We start from the raw sequence: 25,951 nt of genomic DNA on the forward strand, positions 1-25,951 counted from the left end.
GACTCTTGGTTTTGGCTGCCACCATTAGGAACAGGTTGTGCCCCGATTCTCAAAATCTGAAGATCTATTTCTTTCAGTCGCAATTCATGGGCCATCCTCTGCTCCTCTTTCTCCTTTTCCAGCCTTGCTAAGTCCCATGTGAGCTGTCTCTTCTCTCTCCGGTCTGCTAACTCCACTTCGGATAAGCCCCCACTAGAGACAGTGCTGCCCTTCCTAGAAAGTGTCCTGGGCCCTGCGGACAGGTTCCCCACCTCAGGTTGGTACATCTCAGCCCCCTCGGGGTCAGGCTCTCCATCCCTGTCTTCTTCCTCAGCCTTGCTTTCCCTGCGTGCCTCCCCCCCAAGCCCTTAAGCTGGTTTGAAGTGCACCCTTCTTTGCTCCTGGGGGACAGTACACCCCCTCTCGCTGGCAAAACTCCCTGAGTTGGGCCACAGTGTACGTGTCTAGATTTTCAAGAACAAACTCCATCTTGCCCACTCAGGTTAGAGGACAGGTTTTGTGCAGTAACAATGCAGGGGGGTACCTTTAATAATACCTCCTCCCACCACCAGAGTAAATTTGGAAAAAACAAAAACCCACAATTAGGAAGGCCGCTTTGAGAAAACTCCCGGTGTAGGCCTATGGACTACCCACAGTTATTGTTGAGTATATGTAGGCACAGCTCTATCCCACCACTGAACACCAATTTATGTTGGAAACGCCCACTCCCACTCCGCAGGGTGGTGGTGGACTCCCCGAACACACTGTGGTAGCTTGGCTCGAGTGGTCAGGAAACAGGCGCAGTGCTAAGCATACAATATACCCATACAATAACCATGCGTGCATCCGTTCCAAAAACGACTCTACACCGTAAAAATTATGAAAATATTCTTTCTTTATCTTTTTCTCTTAGTTGCTGATTGGAAAAATAAATAGGTCAATCACAATATACAAGTTTCAATTAGTGCAGGTCAAATAAATATTGGCTGTTTGATGAAATAAATAGGGGTGATCATAAATAACAGGGCATAAATACAAGTGCAATATATACAGACAATTAAATACTTTGAGGCAATAAATACTGTACCAATAAATATTGTACACCAACAAGTCCTGTGGACCTATAAATATAGTGCAGCAATAAATAGGTAAAAAAACTCAATAAATACAGTATCCCCAATAAATAATTACAAGTATACAGCACCCCTCATATAATCAGATGACACTTCACTTCTTAAGGGCTGATTTGGCCCAGGCACAGCTTGTAGGGTTGTGGAAGGCTTGAGGGGGGAGGCTACTCCCTGGCTGGGACAAGGCTGAGGCCTAAACTGAGGTAGATCAAAAGGGGGAATACCAATGCCCTGGCTTTCCTTCTCCACACAACCTCTCTAGGTTAGTCCCAGTTCACCCCAGGCACAGTCAGGTGGGTTACAGCACCTCCCTAGCCCCTTAGAGCAGTCTCTCAGGTCTCCACAGGGCCTTAGGCGCCCTCTACTCCACTTACTGCCCTTTTTCTGATGTTCCGACGCCGCTGGAGTCGGGTCGACGCCGTGAGGCGGTTCCGGTTCGGTCTCGGCGGCCTCGGCACCATGTCAGTTCTTTGACGACGCCGGTAGGCGGTTCCGGTCCGATGTCGGCGGCCTCGGTTCGATCTCTACCTCCGATTCGACGGCGTCGGGCAGTCTCTTCACGATGTCGACTTCGGGCGGCTCCGGTCCGATGGCGCTCTCGGCTCCGATGACGTCGGCCGGCCTGGCCTCGATGTCGACTTCCGGCGACTCCGGGGTGCGATCCTCACCCCCGACCTCCGGTGCTCCTCCTCACAGGCTCCGGGCGACTCCGGAGTGCGATCCTCACTCCCGACCTCCGGTGCTCCTCTACCTCGGTCTCCGACGACTCCGGAGGGCGGACTTCACTCCTCCGATGACGCCGCTCGCTCGACCTCGGTTCACTTCCTCCTCGACCTCTGGTATTCCTCACGACCTCCGTCGGCGCCCTCTCACGACCTCAGGCGGCTCCGGGTACGACGTCTGCTACTTCAGTCAGCGCCGCTTCTCCACCTCGGGCTCCAGGTCTTCAGGCTACTCGACGCCGGACTCCAGGGAAACCAGTTCTCAGGTCAGAATCTTGCTGTTTTCTTGGTTCTAAGGCCTGTTCCTGCTGTCCAGGTCCTTAGGATAAGTTTCTTCTGTCTTCTTCCCACACAGGGCTATAGGCTGGGATCCATCAGTAGGGACAAGTATCAAGGGTGGGTTTATGGACCCCACTCCAGGCACAAGTTTCCACCCCTGCTGCTTCACTCCTTCCTCCTTCACTGTTGTGCTCCTCTCTCTTCACCAGTCAGGTGCCAACTGCCAGCTCCAACTGCCAACTGCCTCTCTTATCCTCCCAACATTCTAAACGGTCTCCAACTGTCACAGAGTTCTGGAATCTCCTGGAATGTTCTGGAAGGTGCTGGTAGGTTCCAGTGGATGCTGGTGATGTCACAGGTGGCCACCATTTTGTGCTTCAGGCCCTCAGACAGAAGTTTCAGGGGTAGCTAAAATGGCTCCCTGAATCTGTAGCAACACGAAAAAGTCTGGTGGTTCCCAAAAAGGAAAAATTCAAACAGGGTTTGAGGCAAAAGTGGGACAAAATAAATAATGATGAGGAGGGACCACCCAAAGGGCTGACAGGTCTAACACCCACCCCCTGTGCTTTTGGTCGCCGCAGGCCACCAAATGTACAGGGCTTATCACATCAGAAAAAAACTAAATTTTGGCAACATGAAATTATAAAATCGAAATAAAAAAAAAAATATCCACATTGACCCCACCCCCTGTGCTTTTGGTGGCCGAAGGCCACCAAATGTACAGGGCTTATTAAAGTTGATAAAAACCGTGCACGGAACGAACTGCGTTAAGTGGGCGCGCACGCCTCGAATGGCGTAAAGTAACTTAGCATTTAAAAAACCGTACAAATTCACTGAAAAAACCATAGGTTTCACACACGTTATAGTTAGGAATTAGCATTTAAAAAAACCTTGCAAATTCACTGAAAAAACCATAGGTTTCACACATGTTATAGTTAGCGGAAATTTTACTGATAAAAAACCAATGAAATTGCCCCGTTATAGTTAGTGCTGGCAACTATAACTCACGCGACCGCAATCTTCTGCTGATGACATATGTGTCTTTATAAAAAAAAATATTTGTAATATATGTATAGCTAAAAATGTATGGAAGAAGACATGGGCAAATAAGTGTCTAAATACAGTATTAGCATCAGCAGAGGATTGCGGTCGCGTGAGTTATAGTTGCCAGCACTAACTATAACGGGGCAATTTCATTGGTTTTTTATCAGTAAAATTTCCGCTAACTATAACATGTGTGAAACCTATGGTTTTTTCAGTGAATATATATATATATATATATATATATATATATATATATATATATATATAAATAAATGCATATATAATACACACTTTTATATTAATATGCAGCCTAAAGCCCCAAATTAGGCTCAAATATGCCAATATTTCATTTTTCATTTAAAATAAATCCAAAATTACAACATTTCCATGACCTAGAGAAATGCATTCAACATATTTGAACACAGCCTTTATTTTCAAGGAAAAAGGCAAGGAAATAGCAGGCAGATTAGCTCAGAAGGCTGCATATAGGACATTAACCAAAAAACTGGTGCCGTGCCTTTAAGACATCCAGGCTCCAATCAGGTCCTAACATGGGACATGCCTAACAAAAATGAATGTCCTCATGTAACGCAACTGGTGCTATGTAAGGCGCTCTGATACACGATACCTTCGGGTCAAGTTTGCGCTATATAAAACTCTAAAATAAAAAAATGTCCCACAGGTGACAGTTAGGTCAAGTCTTTTTAACGGTGTTTTGCATTGTATAGTGAGCACGAGGAAATAGAGTGTTGCTATCACCATGGTATTTGTCCGGGAGGAGGGAGGGTTGCTTATGACTGATAAGTATACCCCTGGAAGAGAACTATGATTACAGGTAAGAAACTTATCCTTCTCTTCCAGGGGATACTCATCAATAGTCATAAGCACTGAATAGAGTAGCAAGCCCATCCCCGGAACCCTGCGGACGAATATCTGCATAGCGAACGCACTCTGAACAGCATGTTAACCAAACAATTTCCTCAAGGAGGCTTGACCAAACTGGGCATCCGCCTGAGTATCAGAATCTAGGCAGTAATGGCGGGCAAAGGTGTGGACTGAGCGCCATGTGGCCGCTTTGCATATCTCTTGAATGGGTACATTCCTGAGAAGAGCCATAGTAGCGGCTTTACCTCTCGTAGAGTGAGCCTTTGGCTTGTCAGGGAGCTGCTTATCAGCTAACTGATAAGATAATGTGATACAAGATACAATCCATCTAGCGATGGACTGCTTAGAAGAAAGGAAACCAGTATGCACTGGATCAAGTTTACAAATAGGTGGTCCGACTTTCTTATGTCCTTAGTCTTATCAAGATAGAATTTGAGCACCCTTTTCAGATCAAGTGAGTGTAATGCCCTCTCCGGAGGAGTGGTAGGATTAGGAAAAAATGTGGGTAAAATGATTGATTGGTTTATTTGAAAATCCAAGATCACCTTAGATAGGAAACTCGGGTGTGTTCTCAGAACCACTCTGTTGGAATCGAAAACAAGATAAGGCTCTGTAGAGCATAATGCCTGAATCTCACTCACTCTGCAAGGTAATTGCCACCAGAAAAGCGGCCTTCCAAGATAGGTGCTGAAGAGAAGCTTTGTGAATGGGTTCAAGGGGGGGGGGAATTAATTTGGAGAGAATGATATTAAGCTCCCAGGGAGGAGAAGTTGACGGAATTGGTGAATAGACCTTTCTTAGCCCTTCTAGGAAGTCTTTACCAACTGTAATTTGAAGAAAAAAAAGGCCTGAGAAGGAGACATTTTACTACAAGCTGTAATTGCTGCCAGATGTACTCTAATAGGAGAGAACTGTAAACGTGCTTTAGCCAAGTACAAAAGATATGATAGAATAACCTGTTCTTGACCCAGGATAGGATTATGTCCGTTAGCTGTACACCACAGATGGAAACGCTTCCACTTGAGAGCGTATGATTTCCTCGTAGAAGGCCTTCTCGCTTCCTTTAAAATCGGCATACAGTCCTGCGAGAGGCCTAGGTGACCATATTGGAGGAACTCAGGAACCATGCTTTGACAGCATGGTTCCTGAGATTGATCTCAGTGATGGAAGGTTGGGATGAAAAACCTTCCCTCCACACTTGGCCAACAGATTCTGCTGACATGGCAAACTTCTGTGTGGCATCTTGGAAAGATGTAGAAGGTCCGGGTACCACCACTGGGGAGGCCACTCTGGCGCAATCAGGATTATCTCTGTCCTGGATCTGTAGAATTTTTGATCACCAGTGGTACGAGAGGGACTGGTGGAAAAGAGTTGAGTAATTCCTCTGACCAGTCGATCAAAAGTGCATTTCCTCTGGAGCCTGGTTGAGAGTACCTGGATGCGAAGGCGCTGCATTTTGAGTTTGCCACGTCTGCAGAAAGATCGATGTCTAGATAACCCCATCTCCGAATAATGTTTTGTGCTACTTAGTATTAGCATGCAGTCGTGTGCTTCGACGAAGTTGTGGCTTAGGTCGTCCACTTGCACATTGAGGGTGCCTGGGAGGTGAACTGCAGATATGGACAGGGTACTCACCAGTATCCATTTCCAAATCGCTTGAGCCTCCAGAGACAGGGGTCTGGATCTGGTCCCTCCCTGTGTTTTTCAGGTAGTACACCGTTGTGGTATTGTCCTTCTGAACCAACAGGCAACGTGAATTTATGGAGGCAAAGAAATGCTTGAGAGCCAGATGTGCAGCTTAGTTCCAACATGTGGAAGGTTTTCTCTTTTTCAGACCACATCCCCTGAACCTGAAGAGGTCCCCATGTGAGCACCCCAGCCCTGAAGTGACGCATCTGTGATGAGTGTTTGTTTGGAGAGTTCGAGGTGGAATGGAACTCCTTTCATCAAATGAGGCTGTTGCATTCACCTTCTTATTGAGACTTGGACTGCGTGAGGAAGAGTTATGGTGTCCTCCCAGCGATTGGAGACTTGAGACCATTGGTCCTCTAGTGCTTGATGCAGTGGTCTCATCTGTAGTCTAGCATTTGGAACAATGGATATGCAGGATGCCATTGAGCCCAGAAAAGAGGATACCTGTCTGGCCGTGGGATGAGGTGTTCATAGGAGGGTACGACATTTGTGGGGTATCGATGATAGTATCTCCTTCGAAAGACACACTCTTGCTTTTGCAGCATCTAGAGTAGCGCCCAAATAGTGTATCCTTTGAGTTAGTTCAAGGATAGACTTCTTAAAGTTGACGCACAGACCCAACTGATTTAAGAGTTGAATGCTGAATCGCAGATGTTCCTGCAGGAGACTGGGAGCGGCACTCTTGAGCAGCCAGTTGTCTAGATGAGGATAGACAAAGATCTTTCGTTTTGATGGCGATACGTTTTTCGACGCGGACTGTCTTCCTGTCAACGACTTCGAAGCTGAAGGAGAGCAAAGGGGTATTTTCAACGTTGATCTTTCTCTCAAAGGCAAATCCGACCAAAGTCTTCTTTTTTCCCCCTTTTTCTTGTGCGCGGACCTTGCTTGAGATGAGGGCTCTTTAGAGGGATGTATTTGACAGAAAAAAATTGCTGGAAAACCAGAAATAATGATGGAACAGTTCTACTAGTACTGGAAAACGTCAAGTGAAGTAAAAAAATTGACTTCAGAAAACCAATTATTGAGAGAAATCCACTAACTGATGAGCTCAATACTACAGGATCCTCACAGAAGAGAAAAGAACTGACCTAACTGTCACCTGTGGGGCATGACAGCGCCTGTTTTTTGGTGAATGTTCTATATGCAGCCTTCAGGGCTAATCTGCCAGCTATTACCTTGCCTTTTTCCTTGAAAATAAAGGCTGTGTTCAAATATGTTAAGAGCACATTAGCACATTTCTCTATGTCATGGAAATGTTGTTATATTTGATTTATTGTTAATGAAAAATGCAATGCAATAGTGGCATTTTTTTGCCTAATTTTGGGCTTTATGCTGCATATTTATACATGTGTGTATATTATATATGCATAATATATATGCAATATATATATATATATATATATATATATATATTGATGTATGTTTACACAGGACTAGTCCTTATATTTGGTTAATCTCTCTCTCTCTCTCTCTCTCTCTCTCCCATGCTCCAGGGTCCCCGCATGTGGGCGGGACTATTCAGTGCTTCTGACTATTGATGAGTATCCCCTACTTACAGGGTAGTTCTTCTGCACTTAAGGTAACTATGGGCTAAGGTCCTTAAAACCACTAGCAGTTTTGGGTTACCTCCCCTAGTGTGTCTGGGTGCAGAGGTGCTGGTCGCAAGGGTAGCCTAAAAGGCTTTGCTTAAGTCTATGGAGAAACCTGAACAAAGGTGTGGTGGGTATGCCAAAGTAACCCCGCACATCAAATAGCTGGCCAGATAAATTAGGGAAGCTCATTCCAAGTAGCAAGGTCAAAATGAAATAGGGCTTACATGGTATAAAAAACCTTGCCGCCTAGTGTATAATAGCCAATAGCCACGAGCCCCTGGTTGGCACTAGACAACAGACTAAATACGAAAGCATACAAAAAAAGCAGTCCAATGTAACAGTATATACTCCAAATTAATAATCAATCTATAACTTGAAGTTTATATGGTAGATGTTTTATTCTTAGGAGAGACAGTTACACTCTTGTCGATGTGGTCTTCAAAACAAGCAAGCAGCCGACATGTGTTTCGTCCCAAGACTGTCTCAAGGCTGGAAGAGAGTTTTGTCTGGTAAAGTTGGTGTCTGGCTCTACAGCAGAGTAAGGCTCGACTTAAAAGAAGCCCATGTATTCAAATATGGCGTTCCTTAACAGAAGCCCATGTACTCAAATATAGCCTTATAAGCTGGTAACTAGTTGCACAACCGTAAAAGTTATGTCCAGCAGGAGTATGTAGCAAAAGATAGTGGTGAAAGGCATAAACATCAACAAAGGGCCATGATAAGCCTTATAACACAACGGGGTCTCCCAGGTGACTGTCCCGAATGGAAGAAACGCGTGTCGGCTGCTTGCAGACAACAGAGAGTATAATTGTCTGTGCTAATAATAAAACATCGACCATATAAACTTGGAGTCTGAAACCAGAAGATTATTACTTTGGAGTACATACTGTTACTTTGTACTGCTTTTTTTAAGTGCTTTGGTATTTTGTCTGTTGTCGAAACCTGTGAGCAGAAAAGGGCTTTAAATGGGAACTTGGGGACAAGTCCATCGGAACCCAAGGGGGGGGGGGGCTCAGTTATTGAGGTTTTCAGGACCAAGGGTGCACCGTCAGTAGGCTTAAACCTGGGATGTGGGGCTCGGGTGCAGAGCAGTTTTCTCCGGCAGGTCGCTTGCGTAGGAGGCTCTCACTTTTTGGAGTCGACTTAGAAATGGGGACAAAACAGGACAGAGGGCCACTGTCTGTGCTCGCCTCAGAGAAGCAGACATCCCTCGCCGGTATTGGTGTCAGGGCTGGACACTAAACAAGCCTTAGTTGCTGCAAGGGGTCCAGTACCCTGGGTATTGGGGCATGGCGGCTCCTGGGGGTCCTAACATCTTCATACTTGGTGGGGAGACGGACCTGACGTCCTGCAGCACAGTGCCCTCCTCCTGTGCGGCTGCCTCGGTGCTCAGCAGTTTGGTGAACCAGATGCTGCAATCGATGCCTGAAGGCAAGTGGCGCCTCCACTGCAAGGGAGATGCGGACAGGTTGGTAAAGAGCTGGCAGCCCTCTGAGGCTTTTGGAGGATGCACAGCTGCAGGACGAGTCAGGTCTTTGCAATTGTCCAGACAGAAGCAGGCAGGGTTTTACGCCAAGTCCACAGCTAGTCTTCAGTTTGTGCGGTTTTGGTCTTTGTCCTTCTTTTTTGGTAAGGTGAATCTGAGTTCCATGTGTCAGAGGGCCAACTAAATACTGAATGTAGGGGCGTTAAGGGGAGTGAAGGGTAGTAGCCAATGGGCTACGTACCCTTGGGGTCACTGTACCCCCTATATTACCACTTCCTGTGGGGAGTGGGCATAAACCTGTCTCTGAGTTTCCAATTCTGCCTTGCCCTTTTCCTTTGCCCCCTCCTTTGCACCTGCTGGAGTTGAGGGTTGGTTTGAAGGTTTGCCCCCATCAGTGTCCTCTGGTTGGGACCCATGTGGCTTTTCTATGATGGTGGTTTCGGCCGTCAAGCATTCTCCGGGCTTTAGTTACTTTCTGTCGCTTGGTATTTTGGGTGTCGTGCATCGTCTTCGTGGCTTCTGCTCTCTCGACGTTCTTAATGCCACATTGAGCATCCGACTCACCTCCTTGTGCTGGTTCAGGTTCTTCGAAGCTTTCATTGTCATAACTGGAGAGTCCGAGGTCTTTCGGGGATTCCTCTGGTCAGTGGCTTGGTGCGCCAGTTGCTGTTTCAACCTTGTTTTGAGAGTCTTGGGTATGAATTCAGCACAGGCTTCACAGTCTACAGATTTGTGATCCTTCGAGAGGCGCAGGTTACAGACCACATGTCTCTGAGTGAACTTGTGGTGGCAGTTGGGGGCAGATTTTAACAAAGGTGTTCTTCATATACCTTAGCTGCCCCTCTCCTCTGCATTCTCTGGCCACATGGTCCCCACAGACAGGGTCCCCCATCAGAGTTGAGAAGGCTCCCCATCAGATTTCTCGAGACCACCAGTGATTTTTAGGGCTTTCAGTCAACTTCTTCTCTCTCTTTTCTGCACATCATCCAAGATTCGTCGGAGCTCCTTTGGTGTGCTTCCAGACCCAACAGCGGAAAATAAAGTATCTTAAGATGGCGACCACACACAGGAAGTTCCTGGGAACACTAGGGTGTCACATAGGGGATAGACTTATCACCAAGTGGTGGTTGATAATGCCAATACCCAAAACAAATAAAAATACAAAACAAAAAAGAAATGAGAAGAGACGTAGGACAAGACACAATTGCGGACCCCAATGACTAGATGGCGGAATAGATACACAGCATGTGAATTCAGAAAATAATTCATGCTATAAAAAGAAATACACGAAAAAAAAAAAGAAGAAAAAAAAAAAAGAGTCCTGAATCTGGCTCAAATGTACAAAATCACTGAAATACACCAATTATGGTGACCAACACACACGACAACCGTCACTAACTGCCATGTTGTTCCCTAAAAACCTCTTTTCGTTGTTTCTGTACCACTAGTAAATTGTTTCTTTGGTCACATTGGACAGCGTGAGTCATGACATGGTGTGTGAGCTGGCAAAGGTAACTAGTGGATTTAAGTGGTTTTGCACATTTGAGCCAACAGTTTGGAATTTTGTCAGGGGAATTAATGAACAGGTTACTTACCTTTGAATTTCCCAGGTGTCAGACTGGCGCTGGAAGATTTTTAGTGAGCTGTACCCCTGCGCGCCAGTAGATGGCATCGCGCGGCTCTGCGTGCATCATGTGCGCCACAAGTTAAGTCTGTGGCACCTATATAGGAGCCACGGAGGCACGTGGAGGTGAATTTATTTTCACGACTTTCCATGCCAGAAGCAGAGAGCCATGAAGAACACTGACCACTGGTGTGGAAATCTGGGGCCCTGAAAGGGATTAGCCCTGTCCCTAGAAAAACGGTTGCATAACGGGGAGAATGTGTTGTTATGTACCACATACTAGGCTTAAGTCGGAAAATGACCTTTCACCTACACTTGTCCTACCTTGCTCTACATAACAGTTCTAGCACTGAACTTTTACCAAGTTACGTGCTAAATAAATGTTAATTGGTTTCCTTGAAACTAGCCTCATTTATTATGCATGAGGATGCTTATAAAAGTCCCCTGTACATGACGTACATAACAGGATTTACATACTCTGTATAAAAGTCATTGTCATCTTCTTCCTAAGGCGACAGAACTGCTTAGCATAAATGCAAGTATTGATTTAGGCTCATTTACATAACTTCACTCACAACATATTGATTGTGGTAGGAGCTCCGAGGCTATCTTTATGGAATAAAAGAACCAAACCTTCACTAGATAAGCAGAGGGGGCGCTTCCATGCTGACTCTGAGGTCCTGAATGCTGAAGCTTCAACACACATCGCTCTGACATCCCTTGCGGGGTGTCCAACCGGTGACTAAGACGGGGTCCTTTATTCTCTCCCATCAGGTAATGGGTTGGCTCTTTCCTAGGGGATTCTTGGCTTTACACCCACATACATGCTAGGCACACTTAGGCTGGGTCTCCATCGTAGAAGTAGGTTTGATTACTGTCATGTTTATATGCCTACATATATTCACTGTTTAAGCACCAGGTTAGAATTCTACCTTCGATTTACTCTGTAGGTGCTTGTAATCTTTTACATTTGCTTCTGTCTAATGACTGTCGCAGCACACATGTTTTATACTAGAATGACGCTAGTTGAATAAATGATTGTTGAAAACGTCCCCAACATTTATTCTGAGTAGCTCTCTGAGACTAAGTTAGCACGATTAACTAAGCGAAAAAGTACTGTACTGTATCCACAATCCCTGAAGGGTGAAGGGTTGTCATGTTAGATGGTTGCCAGAAACTATTTGCTCCTTGGTAAGGTTAGGAGGCTGATGGTGGCACTGTGAGCTAGCTGGTTTATGGCCGACATATCCTTCGGGGGTGTCCATTATCATTCTAGACACCAATCCCTTAGTTTTTGCTACCTACAAACGTGCAGATCATATGTATTTTTGGTATCTACACAACAGGGTGGGTCTGTAAGGAATCTGCAGCTACATATATATAGACGTTACCGAAGGTACGTAACTTGTTCATCTGATAGAGAATTCTAGCCACAGATTCCTTACCTTTGAATAGATAACCAAGCAAAAGCTCCCAGAGGTGGGTCTGCGGACATTTTCATAAAAGGAAGTCAAGCAGGACCGAACGGGCAAAGTATCCATCCCTACAGACCTGACTGTCCAAACAGTAATATTTAGTGAATGTATGCAAGGAAGCCCACATTGCTGCCTGGCAGATGTCCAGTACCGGAACTTCGCATGCTAACACAGTCGTCACAGCTTTAGCTCTAGTGGAATGAGCTCTCAAACCTTCAGGAGGTTGCTTCTTGGCCAGTGTGTAGAAGATTCTGATGCAACGTACGACCCATCTAGCGATGGTCCACTTCTGCAATGCTCAAGTCTTCTTCGCACCAAGATACCCCATGAAGAGTTGGTCATCCACCCAGAACTGTTGTGTGTGGTCAAGGTAGAACGACTAGACTCTTTTTAGGTCCAGACAGTGGAGTTACTCCTCTTCTTTAGAGAGATGTGGAGGAGCGTAAAAGGTAGGTACATGAAATGGAATTACCACTTTCAGTAGAAAGGAGGTCTTCGTGTGAAGCACCAGTTTGTCAGGATAGACCAAGGTAAGACGGCTTTGATAAGGCCTGCAGCTCACTCACTCCACAGGCAGATGTAATTGCCACAAGAAAGGCTATTTTGATTGTCAGATGCCTGAAAGGACAATTATGAAGAGGAACGTTAAAAAGTCAAAACCAGATTAAGGTCCCACTGAGGCGTAATAAATGGTGAATGAGGGAAGAGATGAACAATACCTCTTGCGAAACTATGTTAACCTGTTAAACAGAGGGCTAACACAATGAGGGTTGGTCAGGCAATTGCATAAAGAGCAGACAGATAGCCTTTAAGAGTGCCCAGAGAAGAGCCCTGCTGGGCAAGAATGAAGAGTAAGACTTCAGAAAGGGAGGCAGAAAAATCAATATATTGTTCTGCACACCCTGGCACAAATGTATTCCAACAGCAGGCATATACCATCTTGGTGAAGGGACACCTAGCTGCCAAGATGACATTACAGACTTTCGGAGGAAGGTTGAAGGCTGTCAACTGTTGCTGCTTAATCTCCACGCAAGAAGGTTGTGAGTGGACAGGTTCGGGTGGAGAACTCTTACCCAATGCTGCGACAGAAGATCCACATGAAGGGGCAGCCTGATTGGAAGATCGATGGCCAAGCTCAGGATACCAAACTCTCCCTAACCAGAGCCACAAGGATGACTTGGGCCTGGTAGTTCGTAATCTTCTTTAGAACTCTGGGAAGTAATGGTATGGGCATGAAGTCGTACAGGAGGCCTGAGCTCCACTCAAGATGAAAAGCGTCTCTGAGCAAGAGCAGCCTTGGAAACTCCGGCGCGCAAAACTGCTGACACTGCGCCTTCTTGGCAGAGGCAAACAGACCTAACCGAGGCTCCTCCCACTGTTGAAAGAGACCTTGCGCCACCTCAGAGTGGGGATGCTATTTGTGATCTGCTAGGTATCGACATCTGAGGTAGTCTGCGCTGGCGTTCAGAGAGCCTGCCAGGTGTTGAATCACCAGGGATTTGACCTTCAGTTCCAGCCATGTCCAGAGGCACCGGGCCGTTTGACAAAGGGTCCATGACCCCACCCCACCCGGTTTGTTTCAATAATAAATGGCGGTTGTGTTGTCCGTGAACAATTGTATCAGCCTTCCCTTGATGGAGGGTAGAAAGGCTTTCAATGCCACTCAGATCGCACAGAGCTCCAGCAGGTTAGTGTGGAGTCCGTATTCGGCTGGAGAGCAGAGTCCTTTGATCTCCACCTCTCCCAGGTGGCTACCCCATCCCAGGAGTGATGTATCTGTCATTACTGTGGGTTCTGGTTGGGGAAGTGAGAGGTGTCTGCCTCTGACCAAACTGTGGTTTGTTAGTCACTACTGCAGATCTTTTGCAGTTACATCCGAGAGCTGGACCATGTCGGAGAGGTTCCCCTCTTGCTGTGCCCATTAAAACTTCAAGTCCCACTGCAGAGCTGAATATGCCACAGGGTATGAGCTACCAACAGGATGCAGGAGGCCATGAGTCCCAAAGCCTCAGGGTCTGCCTCACTGAAATCAAAGATAATGGCTGAAATAATGTATCATGGCCTGAGTATCCAGGACTCGACAGTCTGGAGGATATCCCGAAACTGCACTGTGTCCAGAAAAGGCTCCCATGAAAGGGGGCGTCTGAAAGCAAGTCAGGTGTGACTTCGACATGTTGATAGTGAACTCCAAGAGGGCAAAAGGTTTGCCGTAGTCTGGAGGTGAGAGATGAAAGCCTGGGGCAAGCCTGCTTTCAACAACCAGTGTCGAGCTTGGGGGAAGACTGGCACCCCTGATCTCCGCAGATGAGCTGCAACCACCGTCATGAACGTGGTGAATACCAGAGGGGCGCTGGAAAGGCCAAAAGGGAGCACGGTGAACTGAAAATGCTCATGGTCGACCGTAAACCGCAGATAGCACCGGCAGGCAGGCAGAACGGGAATGTGGAAAAAGGCATCCTGCAAGTCCAACCCAACCATCCAGGCTCATGGGTCCAGAGCAGACAAGCCCTGAGCTAATGTGAGCATTCAGATTTCTACTTCTGAGGAGGAATTTGATGGACATCAGATCTAGAAAATGATGAAGACCTTTGTCCTATTTGGGATGCAAAAAGTAGCAGGAATGGCAACCACAGCCTACTTCTGGCACCGGAACCCTGGCTACGGCTCCCTTGGCCATTAAAGCTGTGACTTCCTCGCTGAGAAGGGACAGATGATCCTCTGTCGGCAGGTCGTGAGATGGTGGCATAGAGGGAGGGGTTGTTGCCAAGGGGAGGGAATAACCTCGGACGATTTGCAAAACCCATCTGTCCGATGTAATGGACTGCCAGTGGGGAAGGTGATGGTAAATCCTGCCACCAACTGGATGCCCATGGTAGTAAAGGGGCAGATTAGTTGGGTTTGAAGGCTGCAGCTGCCAGGGGAGTGGTGGACTGATCAGACCACTGGCTACCCGACCAACTATGTCTGAGGGTACTGTGCCCTCGGCCGCGCAGAGGCTGGTTAGCATGAGCAGCTCAGTGGCTGGCATGGAATTGGTGCGATTGAAAGCCCCTTCCATAGACACAAAAGGAGGGAAAAGCCGATTGGGGGTAAAGTGGGGCCACAGAAAGGCCAAAGGACTTGGCTGGAGCCCAAATGTACTTGAAGTAATACAATGCTGAAACCACCTCGTCTCTGATGAGACGGGTGTCATCTAAGGGCATGTGCATAGGGGGATGCCTGAACATCCCCCAAAAAGCCAGACGTGGCGCCTCAGGGCCACCTTCAATGAAACTGCTCTGTCCAGTGAGTGGATTGTGTCAAGTCCACAACAGATTGTGAACTTTACTGTCTCTCTCCCATCGGCAGCAGACCGAGAGAGTACAGCACAGGTCACAACACATCAGGCTCCAATCTAGGAGTTAAGACTCGTGTCTGCGCCACAGCCGGGCGCCGCCCATCCAGCTCCATAACAGACTCAGGAATCAGAATGGGGATGGTGCTGGTGTCTGGGAACGTCGAATTGCTACAACAGCTGGTGGTCTGGATCCAGGAATGAATCCATGGGGGTCCACTGGAGCCGGGCCGGAGTTGCTGGAACGGAGTCAGATGGGGTCCCATCCAACCCTGCATGTCTCAAAGAACGCCTGAGATGTCGGGTGGCCCAAATATCCAACCCACTCTGTGCACATCCATGCCCTCTTCAAATAGCCAACACCTGATGAGCACAGTCTTTGACCGTGTGCTCCTGGATTTGGCTGGAGGGCCTGGTGCTTGGCCCAAACCAGTGCGGCAACCAATGTCCCCAATGCAGTCGTTACTGGATACAGGATCTGGCCTTTGGTCAGCCCTGTGTCCAACAAATGCACAGAACAACCTCTCACTCATCCTCTCCTTCAATTCTGCCAGAAGCAGAAGACCTGGCTTTTTAATAAACTAACCTACCATGGGCAAAGCTAGGCACACCCACCTGCCCAGTGCCAGGATACCCTCACAAGCGATTGTGCTACGTTATGTATATTTATAAAGAGCACCGACTGGCCCACAGAGGTTTGCCTTGGATTTAATATTTTATTATTTGTTTTTTTGAGGATTCACAGAAACTAGTTTGGCACCACAAACACAGTGCAAGCATTATGGCTAGTTACAGCGAACCCAGGGCAAGCTAAGGAAATAATGTCTCTGAATCCACAATAGGTAATGAACATGTTGGAGAAGCGTGCCCTGCGTTTTTGATACAGAGGCATGAAGCTTTTCCCCGGACTTGCAGGACCTGTCTCAGTAGTGCTGACCCCCAGCTGCCATTTTAATTCTTAGGGTTCAGCGAATCTCAAGGATCCCACATATATTTACATTTTTTTTGCAAGTTTACTCCAAGAGGATGCCCTATGAGGGCCCGTTTCCCCACTAAGGCCTGGAAGGTCAGTGTGTGCTTTTGTACTTTCCCTACCACCTTATATGGCCTTTTAATCACTCCAATTTGTGGTCCCGAAAGGGATGATGGGAGAAAAGGCACCCTCCTGCAAACAGATATATATATATTTTTTATTTACTGGATTTGCGAAAGAAATATGCAGCCCAAATGGCACAGATCTACAAAAGTATTAACCCTTTATAGCAAAACCAGCAACTAATTTTTGTAAACACATAGGTCAAAAACTACAAAAGGGATTACACCAAACCAATAAAAGCACACCTTTTAAATAAAGTTCTACTTTCATTCGCAATTTGGTGTAAATCTGTTCAGCACTTTGGGATGTAGATGGCAACAACACTTCCTATGGGAGATAAAGTGGAAAACACATCCGTGTTCGCCTCTCCCCCGTAAATCTTTCTCCAAACATGAATCTGCATGAAAATGAGCATGCCAGACCGTAGTGGAGTTTGTCAAGCAATTGCCATCCCTCGGGGCATGGCCTCCATTTTTCAATGTATTCATTTATTGGGAAGGGGGAACACGTGGCCCCCCTTCCCTAGGCCTCTAAGGCTCTATTGGCCACGTGGCCCCCCTTCCCTATAATAACTTTTTTTTTTTTAAAGCAGAAGACCGGCCTGGGGGATGGGGTCCCCGGGGCCAATTGTGGCCTAGGGAAGGGGGGGCCACGCGGCCCCCCTTCCCAATAAATATATTGAAAAATGGAGGCCATGCACCACTCTGCGTTGTAAGCTGGAGAATTAATTCCCCTTGAATACTGAGGGTCCCTGGGGGCCAACTAGCCCACAAGGTACCTCCAGTAAGTGCCACAGAGCTGGATTGCAGAGAGGTGGTCCAATGCCACACCCCTTTTTACACCACTCTGCAAACGTGCCTCTTGGCACGCATTGCTTAACTGTAATGACCGTTATCACTGTGTATGACGTAGCCTCACTGCTGATCCTCCCTCCATCCGAGCACATTCACATGTGTGCGCTTCGCGATAGCAACACTTTCAATAATACCGCACACCATTGACATGCGTGTCTGCGCTTATCCACAAGCTTGACAACGACATGTGATGTTGTCCATTCAATGTTTTCGGGCAGCATCTCATTAGCGATAGTTGCCGCCCTCCCACTACATGCTACATTAATGTAAATTGCGGATTGTGCGACGTCAACACTGCAACAGGGACACACATACAAGTACACTTCCTGCCCAGGCAGGAACTGAACAACGCTCAGGTCCCCGGAATAATTATTCACACCCCTACACTGGCCTGGCATACGCAAGCCCAGCCCACTTTGCGTACGTATAAATAGGATAACGACAACGCCACATGTCCCAGTTCTTCCACACTGCTTCAGGTGATATGGCCGCATCCACCTCGCATATCACAATGCGCTATAAAAAAAAGGGATCCATGAGGTGAACATCAGCCTGGCAATCAAAACTCCATCTGAATTGTGAACCCTGCTGGACGTCGTGTTTGGACACAAACTAATGACAGCAGGTGAGCAGGGGCTGCAATTGAGCGCGGTGCAGCGGATGGGGTGCATCAGCCTGGGTTCACAGGTGCAAACAAGCGATGTTGCCGTGCGTAATGATGTGATCTTTGACCTCATTCAGTCACATCTCTCTCTCATTTTAAGGACCTGCTGGACCGTACTGTAGGCCTGAGCCAGCGGGCAGCGCTGCCCTACAGACACGTGGCGCTGTCTTCTGGGGCACTGTAGTGAGCTGATTACTAAGTGTACATGCACAGAGACTTGCCCAACTGCACTGCACGCACACATTATCCTTCTAGCATGCGCTCTTTTCCTTTGTATGCGAACGTTGGCATAATATATTATTATTTACCCTTGAATATTCTCGTGCACTCCAACTCATCTTTGAACCACGATTACCACTAACAGATGGTGGATCGTACTTCAAGAAGGAAGGATGCACTCAACTGGTGTTCTCTCTTAAGCTTGAAATAAACTTTCATTTACCTTAAGACGTTTCCACCATTATATTATTTCTCCCTTTTCAGACACTGAGTTAGTGGCACCGTAATCGGCGGAGCGGATGCTCAGCCGGTGATGAGGCCCTGGGCATTTTGACGCCTTCCATCGTGGTATCAAGACACCGTCCCCGACCGGAGACCTGCTGTGCCACCCTAAGAGCGGCACCCCGGAGTTGGAGCTCGCACCGGCACGTCGTTGGACACACCAATTGTGGCAGGTGAGCAGTGAAGCCTCGGTGCGCAGGAGCTGCAATTGAGCACAGTGCGGGGGAAGGGGCTGAGGTGCAGCAGCCTGGGTGCACAAGTGCAGACAAGCGATGTTGCCTTAGATAATATAATCTCTGGCCTCATTCATATCTGTTTCATTTGAAAGACTTGCTGGACCGCACTCTTTCTCGCGGACCCCAGCGTCCCAGACACACGGGTCACGGGAGTTGAAAAGTGAGGGCTGGGTGCAGTAGGCCGACGCTCTGTCTCCTCCTCCCTCTGTTCTTTTGACTCTCCCTCCCCTTCTCCCTTCCACCCACTCGCTCTCTGTCCCATTCTCACATTCTTCCTTTCATTCTGACTACCTTTCTTTTTAGGTCTCGCCTACGCAGTGCGCATGCACTGCGTACGGGACCTTTAGTCGTTGTGCAGCTCTTTTTACAAAGCACATACTCGTGCTTGTGGCAGCATACGGCTTGCGGGAGTGCGCAGCCACGCGCCACAAGCACGAGTATGTGCTTTGAAAAAGAGCAGGATGCGCGATCACGCACCCGCTCATCGCCAGCGCACTCACTCAAGCGCCTCTGAGCACCACCGTGATTTTTTTAATTTTCTTTTAGCGCGCGCACGCACATAACTTCCGGGCTTGCTATTTCATTGTATTTATTTTTACGTTTTTAGAGCGCCTAAGAGGCGCCTTATGAGAACTTCAGGGCGCGTGCTGGTATTGCCTCTTTTCTGATGCCAGCTCATGAGCGCGGCTTAAGGCTGCCGCTGGACTCATGCGGTGAATCAATGGTGGTGAGCTTTAGGGATAGGAACCTCATACTGTAAGCAGGAGCCAGTGTCACTGGACAGGGTGCCTTGGGTCAAAGGGCAAGGAGCCTTTAGACTCGTGCAGAGGGCGCTTGCTTGAAACGTACAGTGCGCAGGGCTTTAAGTGGGCCGGATTCCTCCTGGTCGTAGACCTGCCAGCAATTAACAATTCAATAGGTCTCGCATTTACGCGAGTTTGAGCTATTGACAATGCAAATAACAATGCCTTTCAATAAAAGGCATTGTCATTTACAATGCCAATAGCTTAAGCTTGCGTTTATACGAGACCTATTGCATTGCAAATGCTTGTTCTCTTGGACATGGCACACATACTTATGTTTCTTTTTCCTCTTGCAGGTTTTGTACGCAGCTTCCGGAGGAGTCCCACCCACTTCTTTCATGTTTTACCATTGTTCGAATAAAGTTACGTTTCCATTTAGTTGTGTTGTTTTAATAAAAGCTATTTTTTTGCCAATAAATAAGTGAGTGTATGGGTCTTCTTTTTCTGACAACACTTGTCTGTAGATTATTGTGAAAATCGGCGGTTGATAGTAGGTTATGAGGGAAAACATTTTTTATTTTGCGGTGCACCTACCAAATATAAACCAACAGACTATTACATAACTGAAGCCTGGGTAATTCTACAAAGGCAAGGGTTCTTTGAGTGTATCACTTTATCAACACCATGAGTACTGCCCGTGTGATTTCAGAACTAATAAGGCACTGCCTAGGGCCACCGAGGCTTCAAGGACTGGCGAGGCCCACCCTGCATATTTAAGTAAAGCCCCCGTAGGTTACCAATCCCCAGTCTTGAGTTGGCCTCGAAGCCCCCCGAACAATTCGTAAACAATACCCAGGGAGGTGTCGATCCCCTAGTCTGCGAAACGTCTCTGTGCCCTCCCGCGCCTAATTTACATGTGAGATTAAGGTCCCCAGTACTGCACAGACCCCGCAATATCATAATAACATTGGCCCCGGAACATTACCCACCAGTGGGCTCATTTAAATGAACGGGTGAGACCCCGCTTCATTTTTTTTCTCCATTTTTACCATCCGGATCCGCTTTATTGAAGCGTTAAGAGGTTTTCCTCCTTTCGCTTTAACGAGGCAAACAAGAATTTACTATCACAGGGTGGAAGCAATGCTCCCACCCTGTAATAGCAAACATAAATGTCCCGCAGATGCACACCCAGGGACATTGTATGACCTGAGCCTGGGAGGTGGCGCTCCATAGGGCCATGATGCATTGGTTAATGCATAACTACAGAATTAGTATAAACGCATACTAACACTACTTGCACACGTGTATTACAGCAACCAGAGTGTGATGAAGAGGCAGAGGAAGCCCAAAATTAAAAAATATCAATCCTACCAGCGGTAGGATCACATAGTTCGACCAGTCGACGACCCTGGGATGAGTAGAAACAGCTTCAACAAGAAAACGGGTCTTCAGCAGAACTCAAGCAAGCTCAAAATATTGGTGAGTGCTGCCTTCTTTTTACCTTCTCCGGCTCGTCGCCAAATTTATGTAGTGAAGAGGAAGACAACAGTGGATCCGATAAGTAGATGAATTGCAGGAAAAGAAGACAGCTTAAACAGCCACCAACAGGACCAGACAGCAAGGCAACCGTCTTCTCCAGCACCGTGTACAAACTCCCCAAGATTCCCCTCATGATAGCCCTACATTCTAGCATTACATACTTGCATTATAGTAGCATTACATGCTAACATTCTACTATGACTTACATTGGAATAATACACAGAGCACATAACTTTACAGCAATGAGCTCATGGTTTCATCCACGAGTCTTGAGACCGGTAGGGATGAGTAGTTCGCTTCCCACTCCCTGTATTGTATAAACGCAAACTAACACTACTTTCACAGGTATGCTTCAGCGCCCATAGCACATCACTTTACAACCATGCGCTCACGGTTTAATCCCCGAGTCTTCAGACCAGTAGGGGCGAGTAGTTCGCTTCCCACTCCCTGTATAGTGTAAAAGCATCCTAACACTACTTACACAGTTATACTACAGCGGCCAGTATGCTACAGCGCCCACAGCCCATCACTTTACAACAATCAGCTCGGTTTGATCTTCACGCCGGTGGGCGTGAGTACTTTGCTTCCCACTTCCGGTATAGTATAAACGCACGGTAGAGGTCAGTAGTTCGCTTCCCACTCCCTGTATGGTATAAACGCCTACTAACACTACTTCCACAGGTATGCTACAAACACCAGAGCACATCACTTTACAGCAATGACCTCACAGTTTAGGCTCTCGGTTTCATACCAGAGTGTAGCAGCATTTCATCTCAGCACCATGTCACTCTGAGCAACACCGCACTTTCAGTCCGGTAGAAGTAACTACTTCGCTTCGCACTACCCCACAGAGGTTACAGTGCTCCTATCCTCCTGTTGCCTACTCTTTTCGCCCTTTTTCCCCCCTTACTCGACGGAATCACAAAATGGCTGCCAACACTTCTTAGTTGCAACCGCTCGCACCACTCGAAGCCAATATGCAGCAAGCTCGTGCTAGTAACGCCTCAGCCAATCTGATGGCAGAATTCCCAAATATCGATATCTGTAAATTTCGATATTTTTCCAAAACTACTGAACGGATTTACACCAAATAAACAAAAGCATGCTTTCTAGACCAAGACTCTTCTCCCTGCCAAATTTGGGGTAATTCCGTTCGACCTGTAGCCTTGTCTAAAGTTTCCTATGGAGAAAACACGTTTTGGGACCCCCCTTTTTTCTCGGCCCCCTCCTTGACCAATCAGCCCCAAACTTTCGACATAGGAGCGGATATGAACAAATAATGAGTTTGGAAAGTTTCATGAAGATTCATCAAACGACGCCAAAGTTATAAGCAAAACAAAAAATGCTCTTCCTAAGGAAACTTGGTCCTAACTATTACTACCTACTGGCGACCGCCAGTACTTCCTAAGGAAACTTGGTCCTAACTATTACTACCTACTGGCGACCGCCAGTAGGTAATATATATATATATTTATGTGTATGGCACACAAAATTGTTGCACACCCATTTATTGTGCAAAAGGGACGCGTTTCGGCTTACTCAGCCTTTGACATGTTTCCATAACGTGCTCTACTTGCGACAGAAATAAGCTTTTGAATTCATGATCACAGTGAACAAACTACGATCGTGACTTGCCTTTGTACAAACAAAATACTCAAATATTGAATTACAACTTTCAACAGGGTATCACTTTTCAAATTAATTATATATACATTCATCTCATATTTTGTATTTAATAAAGTGCAATACTGACTTCTAAGAGGTGCAAGTGTATATTACCTACAGAGTGATTGCTTGTATGTTGATGCGTTGTTTGCAATTTATGGATACAAAATTTAAAACATAGTATCACTGCGGAGTTGTATTTGTAATTAAAGGAAAAACAATACAATGTCTACTATGCATCATACGCAATCATACCTCTATAGCTGCAACCGATATTCAAAGACATGAAAGAAACACATTGTGTGAATTGAAATTTACCTAGCGATAGGTTTATTTTAAATTATATATATATATAAATAACTTTGCTGTACATACACGAGGCAAGTGCTTTTCACACCAAGATTGTCAGGGTGAGTTTACAAAGGACGGTGGGTAAGCAGTTATCATGATCAGATGGACCAAAGTCCTTGGTCCATCACCATGACATTCTGTGAGCTTATGAAAAAGCGCCTGCACTCTGTACTTACTCAAGCTAAATTGCCCATTTGTTAGTCTGGGTTAAAATTGTCAAAACCAATGGGTCAGCCTTTAACATGATACAGTATGCAAGCATCATTTTTGCATATCTGTGTTTCCATGCATTACATTAAAGCCAGACATACAAACTCTGCCAGCAATTCAAAATGTATACAGATTTAGACAAAATTCTATACCCAGCTAGGTGGCAGGACAACATATCACAGAAATGTTTCATTAGATTTATGTTGGAATACAAAAATATAAATTTCAGAAACGTTTGAGATGTAACAGGACAACTGGAAAAAACAAATCTCAGAAAAGACAAGAAGATACCAAAGAGCAAAAAACGAGTCAGAGGAAGCAAACAAGGATGAAAGCGGAGAAAGGAGGGGAAAGGGGGAGAAAGATAAAAGAAGGAAAGTGAAGAGGAGAAAGAGGTAAAACGGAGCACAAGGATGTCTAGAAAGGATAGACAAAGACAACATCCTACTCCAACCTGCCACTCGCCCTTGTATTCGCCATGTTGTGTGATCCTCACCGTGAAGAAGAATGGATAGGCATTTTCACCCAATTTCTTGATGAGCCTCTCCTGCAGCCGAGTCAGAGGCTTCTTCTCTTCAGGAAGAGGGGGAAAGGCTTGAAATGTTGCAATGAAAAGGTCTTTTCGGAATGAAAGTCCCAAGACATCCAGATCTTCCCGTCCGTATCGGAAAGCACAGGTCAAGGTCACGTAAACTGTAAGGGGAAAACGGTCAAGAAACACTGCAAGTTACTACCAAGGCCAAGTATGGCCAGATAAAATCCCAAACAGCTGACCTAGATAAGAGAGACAAACCAATTAAGTCGCTGATGGACAAAGTACCCACATAGCAAGAGCGGCCACAGAAGTCTTCCCCAGCCACAACCAAAGAGGTCACTTCTCAAGAGTAGAGAACGAGAGAAACATCCTGAAATAGTCCCAGAAGTGAACACCACAGAGTCATTTGTCTGAATGCACATCCAATGAGGATATCAGGCACCTGACGGAGCTTCAACCTTCGGAACTGCTACACATTTTTCCCTTACATGACAGTATCTCAAAACTATGGAGATTTCCAAAACATAGAAATTGTTAAGCGCATTATAGTGAGGTTTTCTTTTATACAGACATTTACTGCAAGACTACTACTACTACAATCTTCAATAACATTTATTGTACAGGATTAAGACATCTACAAAGAGGCTTCTACCTTGCATTTTTTGGTCACCTTACAGAGGATCTCAACTTGTAAACCTAAAAAAAATAAGCCTAAAAATAAATGCGCTCAGTAAACTTTCAAAGGCAAACAAGTTCCTGAATGAATTTCAACTCAAATAGAATTCTGAATTTCAACTTAAACACAGTTCTATCCCTTTCAATTTTAGTATCTTAAAAGTCCTGAAACCGGTCTTCTGCCTATGTGTAAAATTCCATCTTCATTCAGACTAAGTTTTCGGGTGTCTGTCACTGGACAGAATTTCCACGTATCCTTATATCAAACCATTAGGTGTGAATTGGCTTAATAATTTTAATCAGATAACTGCAATTGGAATTTTAAACTTCTATTCTGGTATCCACTGCTAATTATTATTGTGGAGGAATGATGAGCATATGCACAGAAGTTAAGAACCATACAGTGATCTGCTTCCATTGGGAATGTAGCCCAAAGATGCACACTGATTTATCTACTAACATAGTGTAAATGCTTTTCACGATATCATATGGAAGAATTATGCATGTTCAATGACACTATGACCAATGAAGTCGCTTCCAGAACAGAGACAGAAAAATTCACTCCAAAGAATTTACATAGAGAAAAACATAGCACTTATAGGCAGTGCTTAATTTGTTTGGAAATATGTCCAGTGCCAAGGGGGTCATAGAGGAGGTCACTGCAGATTGTACCACTGGCGTAATGAAACTCGAGGTGGCCTCCCTGCAAGACACGTGGAAGGGCCCCCTCCGGGCTCAAACAGGAGCTCTGCAGCCCGAGTGCTGTGCTGAAGGGGCCCCCTGGAGCTTGGGGGCCCCCCTCACCGCGGGGGCCTGTGTTACGCCCCTGGATTGCACCACGCCCTGCAGCGTTGCTAAATGTCATCACATCCTACAAATGTGACCTTTTGGATTATTCCAGGTCACCTAAAGTTGTAATAATATTTAATGTATACTGAACTGATTCTTATGTCTTTTGTTCAAAAATAGTTAGACAGCGCTACCCTATGGTGGCTAGTCAAACAAGTGCCAGTGTTAATGATAACTGTTGCTGTCAAGCAGCAGCAAATACCGGCACAAATTAAGTACTGCTTATGATATGGGAACCTCAATTACCAACATTAAGAGAGAGGACTCCCAAAGAATACTTTATCTAACTCACACTCACTTTGATGTCACCACACAAATTAATGCAGCAGATAACGTACCCTCAACCATGAGAAAGCTTATAAAGTTAGCACGGTCCCAAGGTCTTAAAGCAAATCTCCAAGAGAAAAATCGGACACAGAGTCTAGCCATGATCAAATAAGTCACTTCAAGAGCAAACAGACGTCACCAGATGTCAAACCAAAAAAAGCTCACAATCAGACCAAACACTCACAAATGGTCACAATCAAGAGCCATCAGAGCCGTGAGAAGATTTCCCAATAATTCACTTGGTTGTGTTTTGTCAACCTTAGAAGCTGATGGGTTTCATCATAATTTTATCATCTAGGATAAAAAGTACTAGTGGGGGTTCACATTAAGAAAATAAAAAAACTCCCACCTGCCCATGTTAATCATATTTCACAGGTTTAACCACCCTCGAAAAACTATCTTCCTTCCTTCAAGCTCATTCGTTATTTCTCAAACAGTGATATTCAACATAGATTTTTATAGTT

At 46.0% G+C, this 25,951-nt stretch overlaps 1 protein-coding gene across 1 annotated transcript in view; it reads right to left on the reverse strand.

Annotated features, from left to right (window-relative positions):
• The window catches only part of ARRB2 (arrestin beta 2), a 347,548-nt gene that overhangs the window by 151,971 nt on the left and 169,626 nt on the right, over positions 1 to 25,951 (reverse strand). Inside the window, exon 5 of the mRNA XM_085638335.1 lies at positions 23,598 to 23,794. Coding sequence (XP_085494461.1) covers positions 23,598 to 23,794 — 197 coding nt within the window. The remainder of the gene's footprint in view (positions 1 to 23,597; positions 23,795 to 25,951) is intronic.

This window comes from Triturus cristatus, chromosome 12 (assembly GCF_964204655.1).
Source record: "Triturus cristatus chromosome 12, aTriCri1.1, whole genome shotgun sequence".
NCBI lineage: Eukaryota > Metazoa > Chordata > Amphibia > Caudata > Salamandridae > Triturus > Triturus cristatus.